Raw genomic sequence first — 19,324 nt, 5'->3', positions numbered from 1 at the left:
TTCTTTTTCTTTTTTTTTTTAGAGGGGCTTTCACTCTTGTCACCCAGGCTGGAGTGCAATGGCACAATCTCGGCTCACTGCAACCTCCACCTCCTGGGTGGAGCTATTTTCCTGCCTCAGCCTCCTGAGTAGCTGTGATTGCAGGCGTGTGCCACCATGCCCAACTAATTTTTGTAGTTTTAGTAGAGATGGGGTTTCATCATGTTGGCCAGGCTGGTTTCGAACTCCTGACCTCAAGTGATCTGCCCCCCTCAGCCTCCCAAAATGCTGGGATTATAGGCATGAGCCACCACACCTGACTGAGAAATAAATTTATATTGTTTAAGCCACCCGGTCCATAGTATTTTTGTTATTTCAGCCATAACTGACTAAGGCACTTTCTAAAACAGACAGACAAACTAACACATAAAAAGCCCTACTGAAGTAGTTACATAAATAATCAAGTTGTCACTTTAATTTTTTGTGTCACTTTTCCCGGATCAAAGTTCTTCTCTGATGCAAAACATGATATTCTCTTTACTCCATATATTGGCTCAGGTATCATTAAAAAAAAAATCAAAACCCTAGGGCTGTTTTCACAAACATGCCATTTAAAATGCATGGTGCCAAACCTCTTTCCTGAACATTTTCTTCCAGCAGATCTGAGTTGGTGTGTGGAAATCTATTTTTTTAAAAAAACGAAAAAACAAAAAACAAGTTCTTCAGGTGATCTAGCTAGATCTAGCATGTGCAAGTTCTTACTCAGATTCTGGCAATTGTTGTCTAAGAATGTATCGACAGAGTACATACTTTTAAAAAGTTAATGGACTGGTGTATAACCAAAGCCACAACACCCCACACATGTGACTGTGATCTTTGCTCCTATGCAAAGTCCTCATAGAGTTGAAGAGTTCTGCACTTTGTTCCTTCCCTGGCACACCTCTGTCTGCATTCCTTCCATCTCCCGGCATTCTCCACTCCTGTCTCTGTGTGTTTAAAAACCGGTGTGGGAAGTGTGCACGCCTGTGACATCAGACTCCAGACCATGTATTTCCTGACTCCCATCTTGGTAGCCATTCTCTGCATTTTGGTTGTGTGGATCTTTAAAAATGCTGACAGAAGCATGGAGAAAAAGAAGGGGGAGCCTAGAACCAGGGCCGAGGCTCGCCCCTGGGTGGATGAAGACTTAAAAGACAGCAGTGACCTGCACCAAGCAGAAGAAGGTAAAGACACCAGCTATGCTGCTTAGCTTCGCTGTCGTGTTGTGTTGATGATGAGTGTGGGTCAATGGCAGGGCTTATGGAGAGGAAGAAACACACACAGGCCAGCTTCAACATCAACCTCTATTGTGCTAATGAATCAGTGCCTGGCACAGACAGATCATCTCTCTCCAGTGATGAGCTTGTCACCTGCTGGGACAAACCCTTTTTTATTTTGGATGCTCAGTGAAAAAGCTGTTGAGAGGCTGAAGTTTTCCCTGGCTCCAATTCTGTTCTGGTTGTTAAAATCTTTCTGCAGGAATTCATCCCAGGCTGGCAGTGGGCAGGGACTAAGTGGCCAGGTTTTGATCAGGAACTTTGAAATCTACCAAGTGGCATCACCTACGAGGCTGCTACCTTTCCCTGTGCCAGGCCCTGGAAGTGAAAGCCTGGGGTGGCCTCTGTCCTCAACAAACTGAATGTCCAGTTCAGCTGCCAAGATGATACACGAGAATCAGAGAGAGTAACAAAGAGATAGACCCGGTGGAATTGATTCTAAGGTGTTTAGAGCAGGCCTGGGAGTTTGACAGTGCAGTCAGGGAAAGGACGAACCAGGCTGGGAGGATGAATAGGGTACAAATAGCAAGTGCTAGGAGGCCTGTCAGGCAACAAGGAGCCAAAGGAGCAGTAGCACCGGGAGGCCTGGGGCAGGGGTAAGAGAGGAAGTGGAGAATTGAGGGTAGAAGGAGGGGGTAAGAATGGAAGTAGAGAATTGAGGGCGGGAAGGTAATGGCCACCTTGAGAAGAAGAGGTGATGAAGGAGGTAGGTAGGAAGGGAGAGACTGTGGAGGAGGCTTGAGCCATCAGTGTTTGAGAAGATTTGTCTGGGATGGGTTCGATTTGGAAGAGGCTCCGTGATCTTCAGCTGGGCTAATGATGCCCCCATCCCCAAACAGAGGCCACCTGGACATGTGAGTGTGTGTGACTGTATGTGTGTGTGACTGTGTGTGTTAATGTTTATGAACGTGCATGTGTGTGTGCACGTGCATGTGTGTGTGTGCATGAGAGTGTATGTGTGTGCGTGTGTGTGAGTGTGCACGTGAGTTCATTAATGTGCATGTGTGAGTGTGTGCATAAGAGTGGGTGTGCACGAGTGTGTGTGTCTGTGAGTGTGCATGTGAGTGTGCATGTGAGTGTGCACATGTGTGCATGTGTGTGTGAGCGTGCATGAGTTTGTGTGTGCATGCATGAGTGTGTGTGTGCGTGTGTGCATGAGTGTGTTTGTGAGAGTGTGTGTACGTGAGTGTGTGTCCTAATCTCAGGACTGGGGCACAGGGTGTCCAGCTGGCTCTCAGTGCTAGGAGCCTGTAGTGCTGACTGCACCGCACAGGAGTCTAGCCTCTTAGCAGGGCTGCCTCTTGCTCTCCTACACTGAAAGCTCTTCCACTCAGAACGTCAATTCTACCCAGCGGAGAAGCACTTCCCTTAATCCAGGGAACATCTGCTGTGAAGCTGGGTAATGGTTTGTGCTGGTAAGGATGGCCCGGATGGTGGGGGCAGGTGGCAATGCAGTGGAAGGGCTGGATCAGAGTAAAGTTAATGGAAGAGCAACAGGGTTTGCTAGTAAATTGGATATTGGGAAAAGGAGGAGAGAGGGAGAGTTGGAGACTGGAAGCTCTCATAAGTGGGTGAGGGAATGAGGATCCAGCTTAAAGGGGAAGACGTTGAGTTCCATTGAGGACATGTTTGATTTCAGATGACACTGACACACCTGAGCAGAAAAGGGAGAGAGCAGTCTAGGTTAGGGGCCCAGGCCACAGATACCGACTGGAGAGTCACCAGTATGGGTAAGATACTTGGAATCTGGAGAAATAATGAATCCACAAAGTGGGCATTGCTAGAGAGAAGGCTGAGGATAGAACTTGGGGGACACATGCGGTTAAGTGGAACTGTGGAAGAGAAATGTACTAGAGAAAGGGAGAAGCTGTGGGAAAGGGAGCTCTGGGATCATAACAGTAACAAGCCCTTATATATTAATAGCACTTACTGTATGCAATCAGAGCCATATTTTATGTGTAGTAAATCATCTCATCTTCATGACAGTACAGTGAAGTAGACACTATTAGAATCCCCATATTACAGATAAGGAAATTGAGGCCCCAATAGGGTAAGCTCAAGAAGGTGATTGCAGAGATAGGACCCAAGCAGTCTGGCTCTAGGGTCCAGACATATAGCTGTTTGCTAGGCTGCCTCTCCCCTGGGAGAATGACCTAGAATGGAGGAGGCAGGAGATAGCCAGCAGGGACCAACATTCTCTGAGAGACCAGAAAGAGTGTGCATCGAGGAAAGGCCACTGGATTTGAAGACCCAAGAGGCTTGAGGACACAGGAGAGCTTGGGCAGGTTGTTGAGGGTCAGGTCCTGGGGCTGGGCCTGGAAGCTGGGAACATAGAGCAGAACTGGAGGGCCTTTCTCTGGCTCTCTGCCTGATCACTTACTTTTGCAAAATGCTTTGCCTCTTCGTTCTCTGTTCCCTTCCATCCTCATTCTTCTCTTATCTTTATACAGAGGAATGAACGGGACAGCCTTAGTGTCCTCCTTAGCAGCTGGGACAAAGTCTGCCCTGAGTGTGGTGTCCACAGATCTCTTGTATGGGGATTCTAATAGGGCCTACCTCGTTGTATTGTCATGAAGATGAAACTACTTACTCCACATCTCTTATGTTGTTTACATAAGTGGTGCATGCTAAGGTCACACAGGTGACCAGTGAGAACCAATGCTTAAACTCAGGCTTCTCAGCCCCCCGAGTCCCTGCTCTCAGTCACAGGGTGGGTGGACATGATCTAAGTGGGGATATTACTGTAGGTCCAGAAGGGATTGAGCAGGAGCTAACTGGAGAAGAGAACAGACTCCTTTACTGAAGACACATGGAGATGGTGTTGTTGACTGCAAATAGATACCAGATTCAAACCATTTTTAATATTAACGAGGCACTAAATGGTAAAATAAGTATTGTAGGCCATTCTAGCATGAGTTAAGGAAAATATGGGTACCAATACAACCTCCGGCAGCTCTGATTCACAAAGAATTCCTACTCCATGTTCACAGGTCAGAGAATCGGCATGTGAGTGTGTGGGGGTGGGTGGGGGGTGGTGAGGGAACATTGTGTGACCATGCTTATTAGACATGTGTGTGTGGGGGTGGGGTGCAGGGTGGTGAGGGAACACTGTGTGACCATGCTTATTAGACATGTGTGTGTGGGGGTGGGGTGCGGGGTGGTGAGGGAACATTGTGTGTCCATGCTTATTAGATGTAGGGTACAGTCTTCCTTTGCAAACCAGCCAAGGTTGGTGTCCTGTTAATACCTTGTTTATCTACAGTTAGGGTCCAAGAAAGAAGAGCTGCTGAAGTTTATCTCAAAGAAATAAGTCTCAGATTGTCCCAATAAAGTGAACTGAAAATCCTACCCACAATTCCTCTAGTTAGGCTCAGATTCATAGAAGTCCGTAGAAATGGGAAAAGAAGAAAAAGATAGGAAACACATCTCATCAAGATGAATCTGTTTTAATTCTAGTGGGGGATTCTTCTGCACTTAGCTTCATTGGCCATCCAAAAGCTATTATTCTAACTGAAGTCACTAACTGAATAATAAGTAACCCAACTTGTCCAGTCTTTTCTAAGAAAGGCCTAAATTAAAATTTTTTATCCAGTGTGAGTAGCATCTGAGAACAAAAATGTTCCTACAAACTTGAGAAACAGATTGTTATGTGCCCATAATAACAAGTAGCTTTCAGAACTGGTTCCAAGCCTGAGCAGTGAATCAATGACAACTCATTTCAGAATAAACTTGGCAAGCTAACCAATCAGTGTCAGCCTCGTGCTTCTGAAAGCCAGCCAACCAGGGGTGGACTCACTCCAGGGCCAGCTCCTCTTAGTGTCACAGTCTCAACCAAATGACACTGATCCTACAAATGATGTGTACCACTTGCAATCCTGAAAGTCCACCAGTTCCTGAACTTCATGCTTCCCAACCAAGTAGCGTACTAGGGCGAGTCTCTGGGGATTAGCAAGAGCCAATTGTTAAATATTTAGGAGTTTTTTGTTAAATCATTAGTGGCTTGAAGTCAGGCCACAGTGTGATTATTTACATCATGGATACTGGCAAGTGCTATGAATCAGTGCTTTCTCCCTTCCACCCCACAAAGAGTTGGCTTACCAGCACACCACTGCCAAAAATTCTATATTAAGTTAGCATTCTACTCTGCTCAGAGAGTCGAGCTTGACCAACATAGTTGTCTTTTACTATGGGAAGCAATGCAATCAGCTTTGTCTTTGACACACCCAGTCATTAATACTTTCACATGGCTAATTTAAGAAGTTGGTTTGCTAGACTCCTGTAAGACCTTAAGCTTTTAGAACAAGAGTCAGGTAAGTTTAGATGAGAGAAGAGTAGGAAAGGAAAAGGACTTGAATGAAGACATTGCTCTTGAGATCAAATCTGGGTGGGTTCCTACGAGGGGAAAGTTAGGGTCAGCACAGGACACTGGGGTACCAAAAGAGATAAAGGGTCTGAGAGGACAAATCCTGTCTTCACTCCACTGCTTTGGAGAGGAGGATAAAAATCCTCTTCCTCTACCCAATCTAGGTTCATGGCTGAGGCCCCTATAATGAAAGATAGAATAACAGAAAAGTATACATGTTTATTTAGCATAAGTTTCATGTGACACAGGAGCTTTCATAGGGAAACGAAGATCCAAAGGAACAGTTAAACCTGTGTGTTTTCATGCTAGGTTTGGTGAAAAGTGAACAGTCATGGAGACATACAAGACAACAGAGAGGCTATGGTCTAATGCAGTCTAATGGCAATAAACTGGGGAAACAGTGTATTAGTCTGTTTTCACACTGCTGATAAAGACATACCTGAGACTCAGTAATTTATAAAGAAAAAGATTTAATGGACTCACAGTTCCATGTGGCTAGAGATGCCTCACAATCATGGTAGAAGGTGAAAGGCATAGCTTACATGGTGGCAGGCCAAGAGGGAATGAGAATCAAGCGAAAGAGGCTTCCCCTTATAAAACCATCAGATCTCCTGAGACTTATTCACTACCACAAGAACAGTATGACGGAAACTGCCCCATGATTCAACTATCTCCCACCAGGTCCCTCCCACAGCACATGGGAATTATGGGAGCTACAATTCAAGGTGAGGTTTGGGTGGGGACACAGCCAAACCATATCACTTTGCAATATCTATTTGTTCAGATTCTTCTCAGTGTCCCTAACATCCTCAGAGACGAGAATGCTCCTTTCTTCTGGGTGGGCACCTCTTACGTGGGTGCCATATGACCTGCTTCATGGGAGGGTCAGAAAATTCTTCCAGGTTTTCTGACCTGCTTTAGGAAAGAAGGGCAGGGGAAGGTCAGAAAGTCCTTTTTGCTCTGAAGTTGGCATGCTTTGGGGTAATATGTTCTGAACCCCATTGGCTTTAGGATAGCACTGCCCTATTCAAGGTTTCTCTGTCTGGGCACCCTTCAGCCTTCCCAATCCCTACCCGCCTCAGTGCTACTAATGAAATAATCCATCTATACAGCAGCCAGGTGTCACCTTGATAGTTCTGTTGCTAGATGCACACAGCAAGTCAATACATTGAGACACCAGGTTGCAACAGAGAAAGAGGTTTAATCATAAGGCTACTGAATGAGGAGACAGGAGGAAACCTTAAATCCATTTCCGTGAAGTGTTTGGAGCTAGGATTTTTTAGGGTTTTGGAATGGGGCAAAGTGCGGAGGTCATTGATTGGTCAGAGCGCAGGGTGAAGTCATGGGACAGGGAGATGAAGAAACTGTATTCTCATGCTGATTCCACTTTGTTATGAGAGTCTTCAAACTGGTTGGCATCAGCCATTTCACTGGAATTCGTGATCTGAAAAACATTTTAAGTAATTTTTAAATCAAAGCCTTATGATCCCGATAGAGAGATCCTATCTATCTCAAACAAAAGTCTTGTGTTCTAATGTCAGAAATTCTATGTATAGGAACAGCGGGGATGCAAATGGTCAGTATCTACTAGTGCTATGAGACTTTCAGAACAAGGAAGTGGGTCAAAGCAGCCTGATGAATGCTTGATTATAACTGTACTTCTGTCCACAATTCTTGTTAGCCCTATGAGGATGGCCTCACAAGAAGTGGGATGACTGAGAGGCCCAGGTAGGGAGTACAGCAATGGTGAAGCAGCTGGGAAAGAGGCATTGTCGGGGCAGGTGCTGAGCCCTGAAGTGGCTCCTATCCTCACCTTCGAAATCTGCATCACCCTCCTCCTTAGTAACATTACTCCTCAAGGCTCACACAATTGCAAGAAGGGAAGAAGGATGACGTGACACAAATTGTCCTTGGTTTCTTAATTAGAAAATAGTGGCCCATTTGCAAACACTGTGTAGTAGAATTGTAAAAACACTAAAGCAATGTATTTGGAGATGCAACCAGAAAAACACCTCCATGCTAAATGTGAAAAGATATAAGTGACCCAGAATTACTTGGCTGGCTAAACCTAATTATGGCACAATTAACGGATTTCTTGGCATTAAAGCGATTGTAGGGACCAAGGGATTGATTGCTAGAGCTGATAGTGTGTATTACCACTCCCTCTTCACATCTACTTCCTTCTAACTAAAAGTACACAGTTTGGGCCAAAACTGTTCCTCCTAGTGAAATATGAAAAGAAGTTTCTCCTCTGCCTTCTGAAGGTTCACTGAAAATGAACTGACAAGAGATAGATTAATAGAAGAAAAGGCATACAAACTTATTTAACATGTAAAAGCACTGGGGAATCCCCAATAACCCAGTGGGGTCCAGATGCTTATATATCCTTCTTCATAGGGGATGAGGGGATGGTGGGAGTATGAGTTTCAGGGAAAATAAATGGGTCCAAAGAACAATGCCTTGGGATGAAGTTCCTCGAGCTTTTGAGAGGTAGTGGGAAGTCGAGAGGTGGAACTTCACTGTGAACAAAAGTCTTCTCATTATGCAATTAAAGTTCCCCAGGTTGTCTCTGCCTGGATTCCTAGGCAAGGGATCTTAAGACAATTACATTTCTTCATCTGCTTCTTTTCTTTTCTTAATAGATAGGGTATTGCTTTGTTGCCTAGGCTGGAGTGCAGTGGCATGATCATGGCTCACTGAAGCCTCAAACTCCTGGACTCAAGCTATCCTCACACCTCAGCCTCTTGAGTAGCTAGGACTACAGGCACACACCACCATGCCTAATTTTTAGACTTTTTGTAAAGACAGGGTCTCTCCATGCTGCCCAGGCTTGTCTCGAACTCCTGGGCTCAAGCAATCCTCCTACCTCAGCCTCCCAAAGTGCTGGGATTACAGGCATGAGCCACTGGGCCTGTCCCTATTACATTTCTTTTGGAAAGAAATGTCCTTAGTCAGATAGGGAAATTCCAGAAATAGTCTCTGTCAGTGCTTCAGGAAAAAGGATCAGAGAGCAGAGACCAGGCAGGTCAGAGGGAGACCTGGAGGTGCTTCTTCAGTTCACCAGGTGAAGTGCCAAGTGTCAGTATTTTAGGGTATTGTTTGCAGATCCCCAGTGCAAAGATACAAGTTGGTATCAATAGCAAGTTCCGAGTGTGGCAGCACAAGATTTCATTCAAAAAGCAGACCATAATAGTATACATTTGCTTTGCACTGTGTGGACCTTCGAGCTTGAATAATCCCTAGTGGCTTGACTGCTCTAGAGTGAAGGCAGGAAAACAAAGGGGTTTACACAGGCTGCTCTCTTGCCTCTGGGTGAGGGCCACATTCCTCGGGAGCAGTCAGGAGTTCAAGAGAAAGGGACAAGTGGAAGCTCACTGTGCTCCTAGCCCGGCCCTGCTAGTCTCATTCCCCAGCCATGGTATAGACCTTCTGCCCTGTGAAAGGCTCCAGGAATGGCAGCCCAGCTGTGCACTGCTCCGAGAGTGCACTCAGAACAATCCCATCAGGAGGTGATGAGGATCATTTGTTTGACCATTCCATGGTCAGGGATAATGGCTAGCACTGATAATGCGGTAACAGTTTGCTTCCTTCTGCTAATTAGGAGAGTCTGCCTTGGACTCTAGAAGCTGCAGAAACTGCCAAGTCATGCATTTAGACTGCTTTTGGTTTTTACAAGTGCTGAATGGATCTTAAGAGTTAGTAACTTACCTTTCAAAGAGTTAAGGAAGCATTTAATGCATTTGCTTATATACCACTTATTAACTACAGAGGCTGCCAGACTTCATCTTAAACGGTGTCAAAAGTATCATTGGTGTTGAAAGTCTTTATTGACACCTTGATAAAGTTCAGGGTTGTCACTGTGACGTTGATGACATTGGCATTTCGTTCAAGACTGATTGATAGAAAGTTGATAGATGTTTATTACCGCTCCCCCATCACATCTACTTTCTTCTAAATAGGCCAAAACTGTCCCTGCTAGAGAAATATAAAGTTTCCTCACTAAGAGCTAAAAGCCAACAGTAGCGCCTGCTAACATTGTTATTGGTGTTCCTCAGAAGGTGAATTCTCTACCTGAATTCTACCTGGAGAATGGCCGAGTCCCTCAGGGCGGGTCTTTGACCTTCTTCCACTCTTCCTTTTATTCTTCCTGGTCATGCGCATCGCTTCCAGAGGGCTCCAAATGGGATCTCACCTTCAAAGCTCACACATTTCCTTTTGTACTTGACATCTGCACTTGAATGGCTTGCAGCATCTGGAATCAGGCAGACTGTTGACTCGTGCCTCAGCCTCCCAAGTAGTTGGGATTACAGGTGTGCACCACAACACCTGGCTAATTTTTGTGTTTTTCGTAGAGACGGGGTTTCATCATGTTGACCAAGCTGGTCTTGAACTCCCAACCTCAAGTGATCCACCCGCCTTGGCCTCCCAAAATGCTGGGATTACAGGCGTAAGCCACCATGCCTGGACTTTTCTTTCTGTTTTTCTAAAAAGAGACTGGGTCTCTCTCCGTTGCCTGGGCTAGAGTGCAGTGGTGTGATGATAGCTCACCTCAGCCTTGAACTCCTGGGCTCAAGCGATCCTCTCACCTCAGTCCCCAGAGCAGCTGGGAATACTCGTGTGAGCCATTGCACCCAGCTGGAGTTTTAAGGATAGTCAAGATCAGTGGTAAGGATTCTGTAAATCTATTCTTTTTTTATTTTATAGTATTTTTTTGAGTTCATAACCTTACACATTTGAGCACTTTATCTTCTTCTCCCCAGCGGTCACCTTATGACCAAGAGATCATTTAGTTTGTTACCTTTCTTGTTCTTATTTGCAGATGCTGATGAATGGCAAGAATCAGAAGAAAATGTTGAACACATCCCCTTCTCTCATACCCACTATCCTGAGAAGGAAATGGTTAAGAGGTCTGAGGAATTTTATGAACTTCTCAATAAGAGACGGTCAGTCAGGTTCATAAGTAATGAGCAAGTCCCAATGGAAGTCATTGATAATGTCATCAGAACGGCAGGTTTGTAATTGCAGATGGGGTCTTTGGAAATGTTAGTCACCTTACTGGTGTGACTCCAACAATGGAAAAATGTCAAAGTTTAAACATAGTGAATAAAGCCTAGAGTGATATGTTTATCTGTAAAGTCTTACCCAAATGCTGAGTGACTGCCAGAAACACAATGAATTCTACTTTCCACATTTTGACTATTACAAGCTTCTTGGAAGCAGATGTGACAATAGTTCAAAACTTCTGAAATTATTCAGTTCATGATCTTTTAATTAAAAACCAAGATTTCTGATCACATCATATATTAATATATTGGAGGAGATACAGCTTCTTTCTTTCCCTCCCCTTCAAACACACCACACCAGACACACACACACTCGCATACTCACAGTTATATTTGTTTTTTTTTTTTTGGAAGCAAATTTCTTATATTACACACCATGATGCTGTAGTACAGTATTCTCATTAACTAGCAAAATTTACTTATGTAAATTTGCAAAGTAAACCAAAGCAAGAAAAAACCCATTTTTAATGTAAATTATTATTTCCACCGAGGAAAAAAAAATGAGAGCTACAGAAAATGGGGAGGAGAAATAAGAGAAAGGTCCCTACTTGAGAATCTCCTGTGATTGGAGTCTTATTCTTACATAAACCATATTTAAGTTTATTTGCAAAAATTATCACATGCCCATTATTAATCTATTGTCCAATGTGGAAGGAAGCAAGAATAAAATACTTTACTTCAGTTAGGAATACAAATACATTAGATTGTTGAGTCCTTAGCCTAACAGCAGTTACTAAATTTAGCCTTTATCTGTATCTGTATTTGTATATGTGTATGTACACATATGCTGTTAAGGTAAATTTGACACAACTAAAAACATTAGGGAAAAATTTCTTTCTTATATTTAGAGGTACAAATATTTAGTAAACAAATAAAATAGGTACAAAGTTAACGGGAATCAATCTGTGCAGAAATTTGGGCCTCATGTTTAGCTTTTGACTTCATTTCCCAAGCCAGTTTTGACTTCTAGTGTTGGGAGTGGTGTGTGGCAAGCAAGAACCCCACCAAGAGTCTGCAGCCCTTCCTCCCTCCATAGGTGGCGCTTATTCCATTAAACTATCCAATGGGAAGGAACAGTTGCTTCTGAAATATCCCACCCGTGAGTCACTGTGGTCACCCCTTGGGAACAGTGGGCCATCTCTAGGGCTGAGGGACAACACCCAGATCAGAAGCTGGCCCCTACTCTCACCGGAATCCCACAGGAATTGAGGCTCCTTGGACAAAGGTGATGCACTGTGAAGCTTTGCCCTGGGACACTAGAACTGATCAAGGTGTGGGCTGAGAGTTCCCGAATTCCCCCCGGGAGTAGACTGACACATGGCCATGCGTATTGAGTACCCATGTCTAAGAGTTCTCCAGCTGGGCCCGGCGTGGTGGTTCCTGCCTGTAATCCCAGCACTTTGGGAGGCTGAGGCGGGCAGATCATGATATCAAGGGATCGAAACCATCCTGGCCAAAATGGTGAAACCCTGTCTCTACTAAAAATACAAAAATTAGCTGGACGTGGTGGCAGGCACCTGTAGTCCCAGCTACTTGGGAGGCTGAGGCAGGAGAATCGCTTGAACCTGGGAGGCAGAGGTTGCAGTGAGCCGAGATTGCACCACTGCACTCCAGCCTGGGTGACAGAGTGAGACTCCATCAAAAAAAAAAAAAAAAGAATTCCCCAACTGTTGTGTGTCCCCAAGGACAAACCTCACAGTGCCATACTCATAGCTTTGATATAGGGACCAAACACTGTATAGCTAAGTTGCCTTTTGAAGAGTGTTTTAAAACCATCTTATCATGTACATTTTGCCTTCTTCAATAACCTTCACAACTTTATTCGTTTTCAAGAATACCAAAACAAATGACAGTCTGGAGAATTCTGGCTGTCAAAGTTTCCCCTGAGTTTCTTTCCTTAGTAGGCATGGTGCAGTTACCTGGGGACATTTTCTCCTTCATAATTAGAGAAGCAGAGGTGAGTTCCCACAACCCTGGAACTACGGAGCTTGATCGTTGATCAGTTGGCCTGATGCTGAGCAAAACGACTTGGCAGCAGCATGGCAGGGTTCACTGCCAGGCATTTGTTTTCCAGATTATCTAACCTCATTTTGAGCAAGTATGAATTATTTTTATTTTATTTTTATTTTTTGAGACAGAGTTTCACTCTTGTCGCCCAGGCTGGAGTGCAATGGCACGATCTTAGCTCACTGCAACCTCCGCCTCCGAGGTTCAAATGATTCTCCTGTCTCAGCCTCCCAAGTAGCTGGGATTACAGGTGCCCACCACCACACCCGGCTAATTTTTCTATTTTTGGTAGAGACAGGGTTTCACCATGTTGGCCAGGCTGGTTTTGAACTCCTGACCTCAGGTGATCCACCCACCTTGGCCTCCCAAAGTGCTGGGATTACAGGTATGAGCCACCGCCCCTGGCCAAGTATGAATTACTATGTTTATCCTTAAAAGAAAATGTTTTTTTAAGAGACAGGATGTCACTCTGTTGCCAGGCTAGAGTGCAGTGGTGCAATCATGGCTCACTGCCTCCTGAGCTCAAGCAATCCTCCCACCTCTGCCTCCCAAGCAGCTGGGACTACAGGCACACACCAGCACACCCTGCTAGTTTAAAAAAAAAATCTGCAAAATTTTGTTTGATCCTCCAGCTCCAGCCTCCCAAAGTGCTTGGACTACAGGGATGAGCCTCTTTTTAATTAGCAGCCTCACACTTGCCTGCAGTTTTAATTTCTGATTTTAATGGAATGGGTGACAGGAACAGCCCCAAGTGGGGCCCACACAGAGCCCTGGACCTTCGTGGTTGTGAAGGACCCAGACGTGAAGCACAAGATTCGAAAGATCATTGAGGAGGAAGAGGAGATCAACTACATGAAAAGGATGGGACATCGCTGGGTCACAGACCTCAAGAAACTGAGGTACAAACAGCGGTGGAACTGGGGATGTTTGCCTTGGCCTCTTAAAATAAAATAGCCATCACCACCATGTCCTGGCTTTGTTGTAAGCATGAATAAGCTTGATTCTATTCTGCCTCTTGGAGGAATTATGGAAGTTAAGTCAGGGCTCAATCCTGTATTGCCATGTGAGCGTTTGGTAAATAGGCTCTGACTCAATTATTTGCTTAGTAAATAATTGAGGAATTACTTCACTTTTCACCCATCTGGAACATAAAATGGTGAAATTCTTCTCAAGATCTTGCATGAAGCAAATTACATTTTGCTAAAGTCATCAGGTCTTCCAAATGATTTTACTAAGCAGGTTTTAGTTTTAGGACAAGTTTAACACAAGTGTAGTTATCTGTGAGGCCTTAGTAACTTTTTGGCTTCCTCAACTCCAGGAAAGAAGTGGAGGGGAATTCAGTGTAAGTAGTTTCACTGCGGTCCCTCAACAATTGCAGCCCCGGGGGTCTGCTCCGGGCACCAGAGGCACAGTCCGCATGCTCTATGGAGGGAATGGAGAATGTTGGTTCATCGAGTGAGTCAGGAAAGTGGATTACAAGTGGCTCCTCTGTGTTGATATTTCCGTGATTTAAAATTCTGATGCTTGGCTTTATTAAAAGCCACTTTATGTATTTTAACTATTTTCACCCTTGCAATAACCATAGGGGGTGGGTACACAAGAGTACATTTTACAGAAGAGGTAACAGCTCCATGGGAGGCCAAGTAGCTTGCGCAGTGGCCAAGACAGTCCAGCTCCAGTGCGGATCTTCTAAAGCATTACCATTTTCCCTCTTTGTAGGGAGAAAAGAAATGATAATAGTCAAATGTGACTAAGCTTGTTGAAATATGGTTAAGTAGCTTTGAAAGCGTAACATACAGATGTTTATAGCGTAAGAGGAACCATGGAGAAATACACAAGTGAGTTTTGTGTGCTTTGGAACAAGGAAGCATAACCAGGCTAGAAATGAAATGAATGATGATTTTCTCTTGCTAATGAGTGATATAAGATATCCTAAGTTAAAATCCCAGTATATGGGATTATATGACTCTCTGTCCTTTGACTATCTGTGCTAGAATAAAACTTCTGCCAAAATGTGTGGCCCAGGTAATGAAATCAAGAAAGAGATATTCTGAGCTGGAAAACAAAAATTCATCTCTGCATTTATACCTCACATGAATGATCTTTCTGTCTCACAGAAGTTCCCTTCCTTTTTTCTATAACTGGGTGAACAGCATTGCCATCTGCCCATCTGTGATTTTGGCTAAACCTCACTGCCATCCTTGCCTTCTCCCTTGCTGAATTTTGACCCAGTGCATGCTGGGTAATAGGACCTGCCCTTGTATCTTTCAGCATTTCCTATGTCTTGCCATACTAGGCACTTATTAACACGTTTATGAAATTGAATGATCCTGGCCAGAAAAAGAGGAATGAGACAAAAACAAAAATTCTGCAGCTTTTCAATTTAAATATAAAAGATGAGTGAATATGTTTTTATTTTTATCATAAAGAAGCTAAGGTAGTAAAAGAGAACAAAAAATATGGGCAAATATTATCCTGAATCTCTTTTCTGTTCATAGAACCAATTGGATTAAAGAGTACTTGGATACTGCCCCTATTTTGATTCTCATTTTCAAACAAGTACATGGTTTTGCTGCAAATGGCAAGAAAAAAGTCCACTACTACAATGAGATCAGTGTTTCCATCGCTTGTGGCATCCTGCTAGCTGCCCTGCAGGTATGTTGAGACATCGAGGGTTAAAGGGTGGCCTTATTAGAACATTTCAGCTGAGTTTTCAATTCAGGGACATTTGGAAATTTTTTTAAAATTAATTTTAAAGTAGAATTGTTTTTTAATTTTTTAAAAAATAATTTTAAAGTAGAATTCCTAAGTGAGGTAACTCTGATGTGAAAACTGACTCTGGAACCTGAATTGGTGAGTATGATGGTTCAACAAGCTGGGAATTCACTTATAACATCATTTCAAGGTTAGAAAAATTGGTGTTGTGTTTGCAGTCATCTGTAACAACATGAAGTTTCAAGGGTTTTGGCAGACACACACGAAGAATTTTGGAGCCTAAAAGTCACAGAGGCTAACTCCCTGGGTACGTTTACTGTTGCTCTCAGAGATGATGGAATGACTAAAAAGCCATGAGAAGGGCTCTTCATAGAGCCCCTTTTCTGAGAAGTTTGCATTGCATGGCATTAGGAAGATGGTCACATGCTTTTCAAAAATTCCATCTGCATAGAAACAAGAGCAATGCTAACATAAAATGGAGCAGGATTGCTGTATAGTTTTCAAACTATTCATGCATTCACTCAACAATGCATTCACTCCACAAATATTTTCTGAGCTCCTTTTTGTTTTGTTTTGAGACAGGGTCTCATTCTGTCACTCAGGCTGGAGTGCAGTGGCACCATCACAGCTCACTGCAGCCTTGACCCCCTGGGCTTAAGTGATCCTCCCACCTCAGCCTCCTGAATAGCTGGGACTATAGGTATGCACCACTATGCTAATTTTTGCATTTTTTGTATAGATGGGGTTTTGCCATATTGTCTAGGCTAGTCTCAACTCCTGAGCTCAAGTGATTCACTCTTCTCAGCCTCCCAAAGTACTGGGATTACAGGCGTGAGCCACCATGCCCTGCCTCTGAGCTCCTTCTATGTGGCAGTTCCTAGGAGCCACTGGAGATAGTTGTCTGATAAACTGTATATTCTAGCAGAGACTAGGGGCTGTGTAGGGGATAGAGAGAGATGGTAAACCCATAAAATAAATGTAGAAAACAAGACTATAAGAGCAAGTAACCATACTTTTGAGAGACAATGGATTCCAAAAAAAAAAAAAAAAAAAAAGAGCTTCTTCACTATGTCAAAGAAAAACATGTATGTCGAATAACACCTCCCAAAATGTAGTCATTGAAATGTGATTTAGGTTATCGGAAAAATTATTCTGAAGGAGCTGGCATTGATTTCCTTCCTGAATATGTAAGCAGGTAAATAATGGAATCACCATGCGGCATCAGACTGCAGAGCACCGCCACCTGATTGAGGGTCCTGGAAGAAGCAGCGAAGCCTGCAGCAAGCTCAGCTCACAAGGCCGCCGGGGTGCCTCTGCAGCAGGCAGTCTTTTTCACTTTGCCATTGAGTTTGCTGCCCCCTAGCTTTCATAAGGCATAATCCTGAGAGTAAGTTATGATTAGTGATGGAGGAAAGAAAAATCTCCATGAAGCCCCCATCTCCAGTACGGTGACTGGGTTCAGTAAGTGCGCCACGCATGTCTTGTAGAAGCAGCTTCCAGAACTTCCTGGTCAGGTTTAGAGGTGGTGATCTGTTCGGAAAAGCTGGAGAGAGGCGGGGGGGAAGTGTCTGGAAGCTACTCATTGCTTTTACTTAGATGTTTGTTATTTGGAGGCTTGGAAAGAGGTCGATGGGGTACCCCTTGGCCACTGAGTCCCCTATCAATGGGCATCAGCATTTCACTGGGTGGGGATGCTCTGCTTCCGTGGTTGGCTCTGTAGTCATAGGAACTTGCCATGGTGGTTGTTGTTTAGAATATAATATACAAGCCTTTATTAATATATTAAATACCAAGAGCTAGTAGTAGCTCTATAATTTTAAAGTAGTGATGAATGTAATGATATTTTAAAATATCTATAACAGCTGTAAAATGATATGAAAGTAACTGTGGATTTCATTGGTGATAAAGTCATAGATACTGCTAATGCTACTGTGGTTTGCTGCCTACATTTATAAAGGAGGAAACTGCTAAATTTCAGTTAGATGTTAGTGAATATAAAAACTTTTTTTTTTCAAATTCAAGTTCATGGACCTGCCAGATTCAATCCTTGGCCCTTTGAGGGTCTGAGGACTCCAGTTAAAAAAATCCTGACCTATAATAAGACCAAAGTACTCACATCAAGGGAGTGAAAGATAAAATAATAGAAGTCAAGTTAACATTAATAATATTAATAAGAGGAAGTGTTTAATGTGATCTGTGTATTTGCAGGTTTCCACTGCTAGAGACATGCAAAATTCAGTATGGAGTAAAAGCTATGTCTTGAAAAGGACCAAAATATAAAATGACACCAAATTAAGTTGTAAATATTTTCTCAAAAAAGTTTAAGATTTATCCATTCCAAGTTCAAATACTATGTGACTATATTTTCAAGGAGAAGAAACACCATGATAAAGTAGAGCTAATGACAGAAAGAAGAAATCAGTTAGGTTTTTTGATGCATGTATTCTTGAGAACAGTCTCTCAGGTATTGTGAAATCTTTGTTAATCAAGGTATATAATGATGTTGTATAGGAGACCTTCAGCAAGAAACTATATCAAGTCACTCTAGATTCACATATGTGCATGCGTGCATGGATATATATATATGGCTTCATATATATGTGTGTATATATATGGGTTCATATATGTGTGAATATATATATATACATGGTTCAAATGCCAATATTAGAGTTATTGATAACAAATCATAGATTCCAGGCAGATCACTGGAGTTCAGGAAAGAATATTTAGCAGGAAAATTGACCAGGTATGGTGGCTCACACTCGTAATAGCACTTTGGGAGGCCGAGACGGGCAGATCAATTAAGCTCAGGAATTTGAGACAAACCTGGGCAATATGGCAAAACCCCATCTCTACAAATAAATACAAAATATAGCCGGGTATGGCGGTGCATGCCTGTAGTCTCAGCTACTTAGGAGGCTGAGGTGGGAGGATGGCTTGAGCCCGGGAGGCAGAGGTTACAGTGAGCCGAGATCATGCCACTGCACTCCAGCCTGGGCGATAGAGCCACACCTTGTCTCAAAAAAAAAAAAAAAAGAATATTTAGTAGGAAAATTATGTCACATTTGGGCTAGGCCACTGCTTTGGTGGACTGCTCTTATCATTTGGTTATTGTACCAGGACACAGACCAACCCCTTAGCTAAAAGGAACTCCCTGTTTTTGCCTTGCCTTTACTGTGGTTGGATTCCTACAGTATTTTTCTGTAAAATAACCATTCCTATTTCTTAAGCATCAATGAAAAATAATAGTATTTTTCTTCTTCCAGAAGCTTGCCACTGCTTGGTTAAAAGAAGGGAGGGGGTGGGGAGATTGACGGGGGCAGGGAGGTTCACAATATCATTACCTGAGCTGGCAGCCTCTTTGCCGCCCAACTTCAGGGAAATGATAGGAAGAGCAGGTATAATCAGGACAAGAAGGTCCCCAGGTTAGAGGGAGAGCAGTCATTCTGCCTGCTGACTTTAAAATGCTTTCTTGTCCTCTTCTTTTAGAATGCAGGTCTGGTGACGGTCACTACCACTCCTCTCAACTGTGGCCCTCGACTGAGGGTGCTCCTGGGCCGCCCCGCACATGAAAAGCTGCTGATGCTGCTCCCCGTGGGGTACCCCAGCAAGGAGGCCACGGTGCCTGACCTCAAGCGCAAACCTCTGGACCAGATCATGGTTACGGTGTAGGCAGGGCCCCCCAAGGGAGTGGCAGGGAGACGGCACCCCTGCTTCTCCCTGCGCCTCTCGCCTGCGCCTCTCGGGTCTCTTGGCTGCTCTTTCTCTGGGTGTCAGGTCCCCTCATTGCTCTTCTCAGGTGGCCACACTGCGTCAAGAAGCCTCTCCACACTCTGTGGCACTTCCAGTCCCATAAGTGCTGTTTCTTATCCACTTTGGAA

At 43.8% G+C, this 19,324-nt stretch overlaps 1 protein-coding gene across 4 annotated transcripts; it reads left to right on the top strand.

Annotated features, from left to right (window-relative positions):
• The first annotated feature begins 1,024 nt into the window (after positions 1-1,024).
• Positions 1,025-19,115, top strand: LOC116463172 (iodotyrosine deiodinase 1). 4 transcript variants are annotated; one of them, XM_032146159.2, is made up of 6 exons: positions 1,025-1,202; positions 10,478-10,669; positions 13,468-13,627; positions 15,227-15,383; positions 16,639-16,750; positions 18,933-19,015. In XM_032146159.2, the coding sequence occupies exons 1-6, from the start codon at positions 1,025-1,027 to the stop codon at positions 19,013-19,015; spliced, it is 882 nt and encodes a 293-aa protein (XP_032002050.1). The 4 variants fall into 4 exon arrangements, with proteins under 4 accessions (XP_032002050.1, XP_032002049.1, XP_032002052.1 ...); XM_032146158.1 differs by lacking the exon at positions 16,639-16,750 and having other exon boundaries at positions 18,933-19,115; XM_032146161.1 differs by lacking the exons at positions 16,639-16,750; positions 18,933-19,015 and adding an exon at positions 16,578-16,634.
• Positions 19,116-19,324: the final 209 nt, after the last annotated feature.

This window comes from Hylobates moloch, unplaced genomic scaffold, assembly GCF_009828535.3.
Source record: "Hylobates moloch isolate HMO894 unplaced genomic scaffold, HMol_V3 SCAFFOLD_28, whole genome shotgun sequence".
In the NCBI taxonomy this organism is placed as follows: Eukaryota; Metazoa; Chordata; class Mammalia; order Primates; family Hylobatidae; genus Hylobates; species Hylobates moloch.
Note: the sequence above shows the minus strand (reverse complement) of the source record. Positions and strands in the feature narration are given on the sequence as shown.

Bases quoted from the DNA above. Each gene is read 5' to 3' on its own strand.
- LOC116463172 (XM_032146159.2), top strand. From the start codon at position 1,025: ATGTATTTCCTGACTCCCATCTTGGTAGCCATTCTCTGCATTTTGGTT. The intron at 1,203-10,477 runs GTAAAGACACCA...TCTTATTTGCAG, and splicing joins CCTGCACCAAGCAGAAGAAG to ATGCTGATGAATGGCAAGAA. The intron at 15,384-16,638 runs GTATGTTGAGAC...ATATGTAAGCAG, and splicing joins TCCTGCTAGCTGCCCTGCAG to GTAAATAATGGAATCACCAT.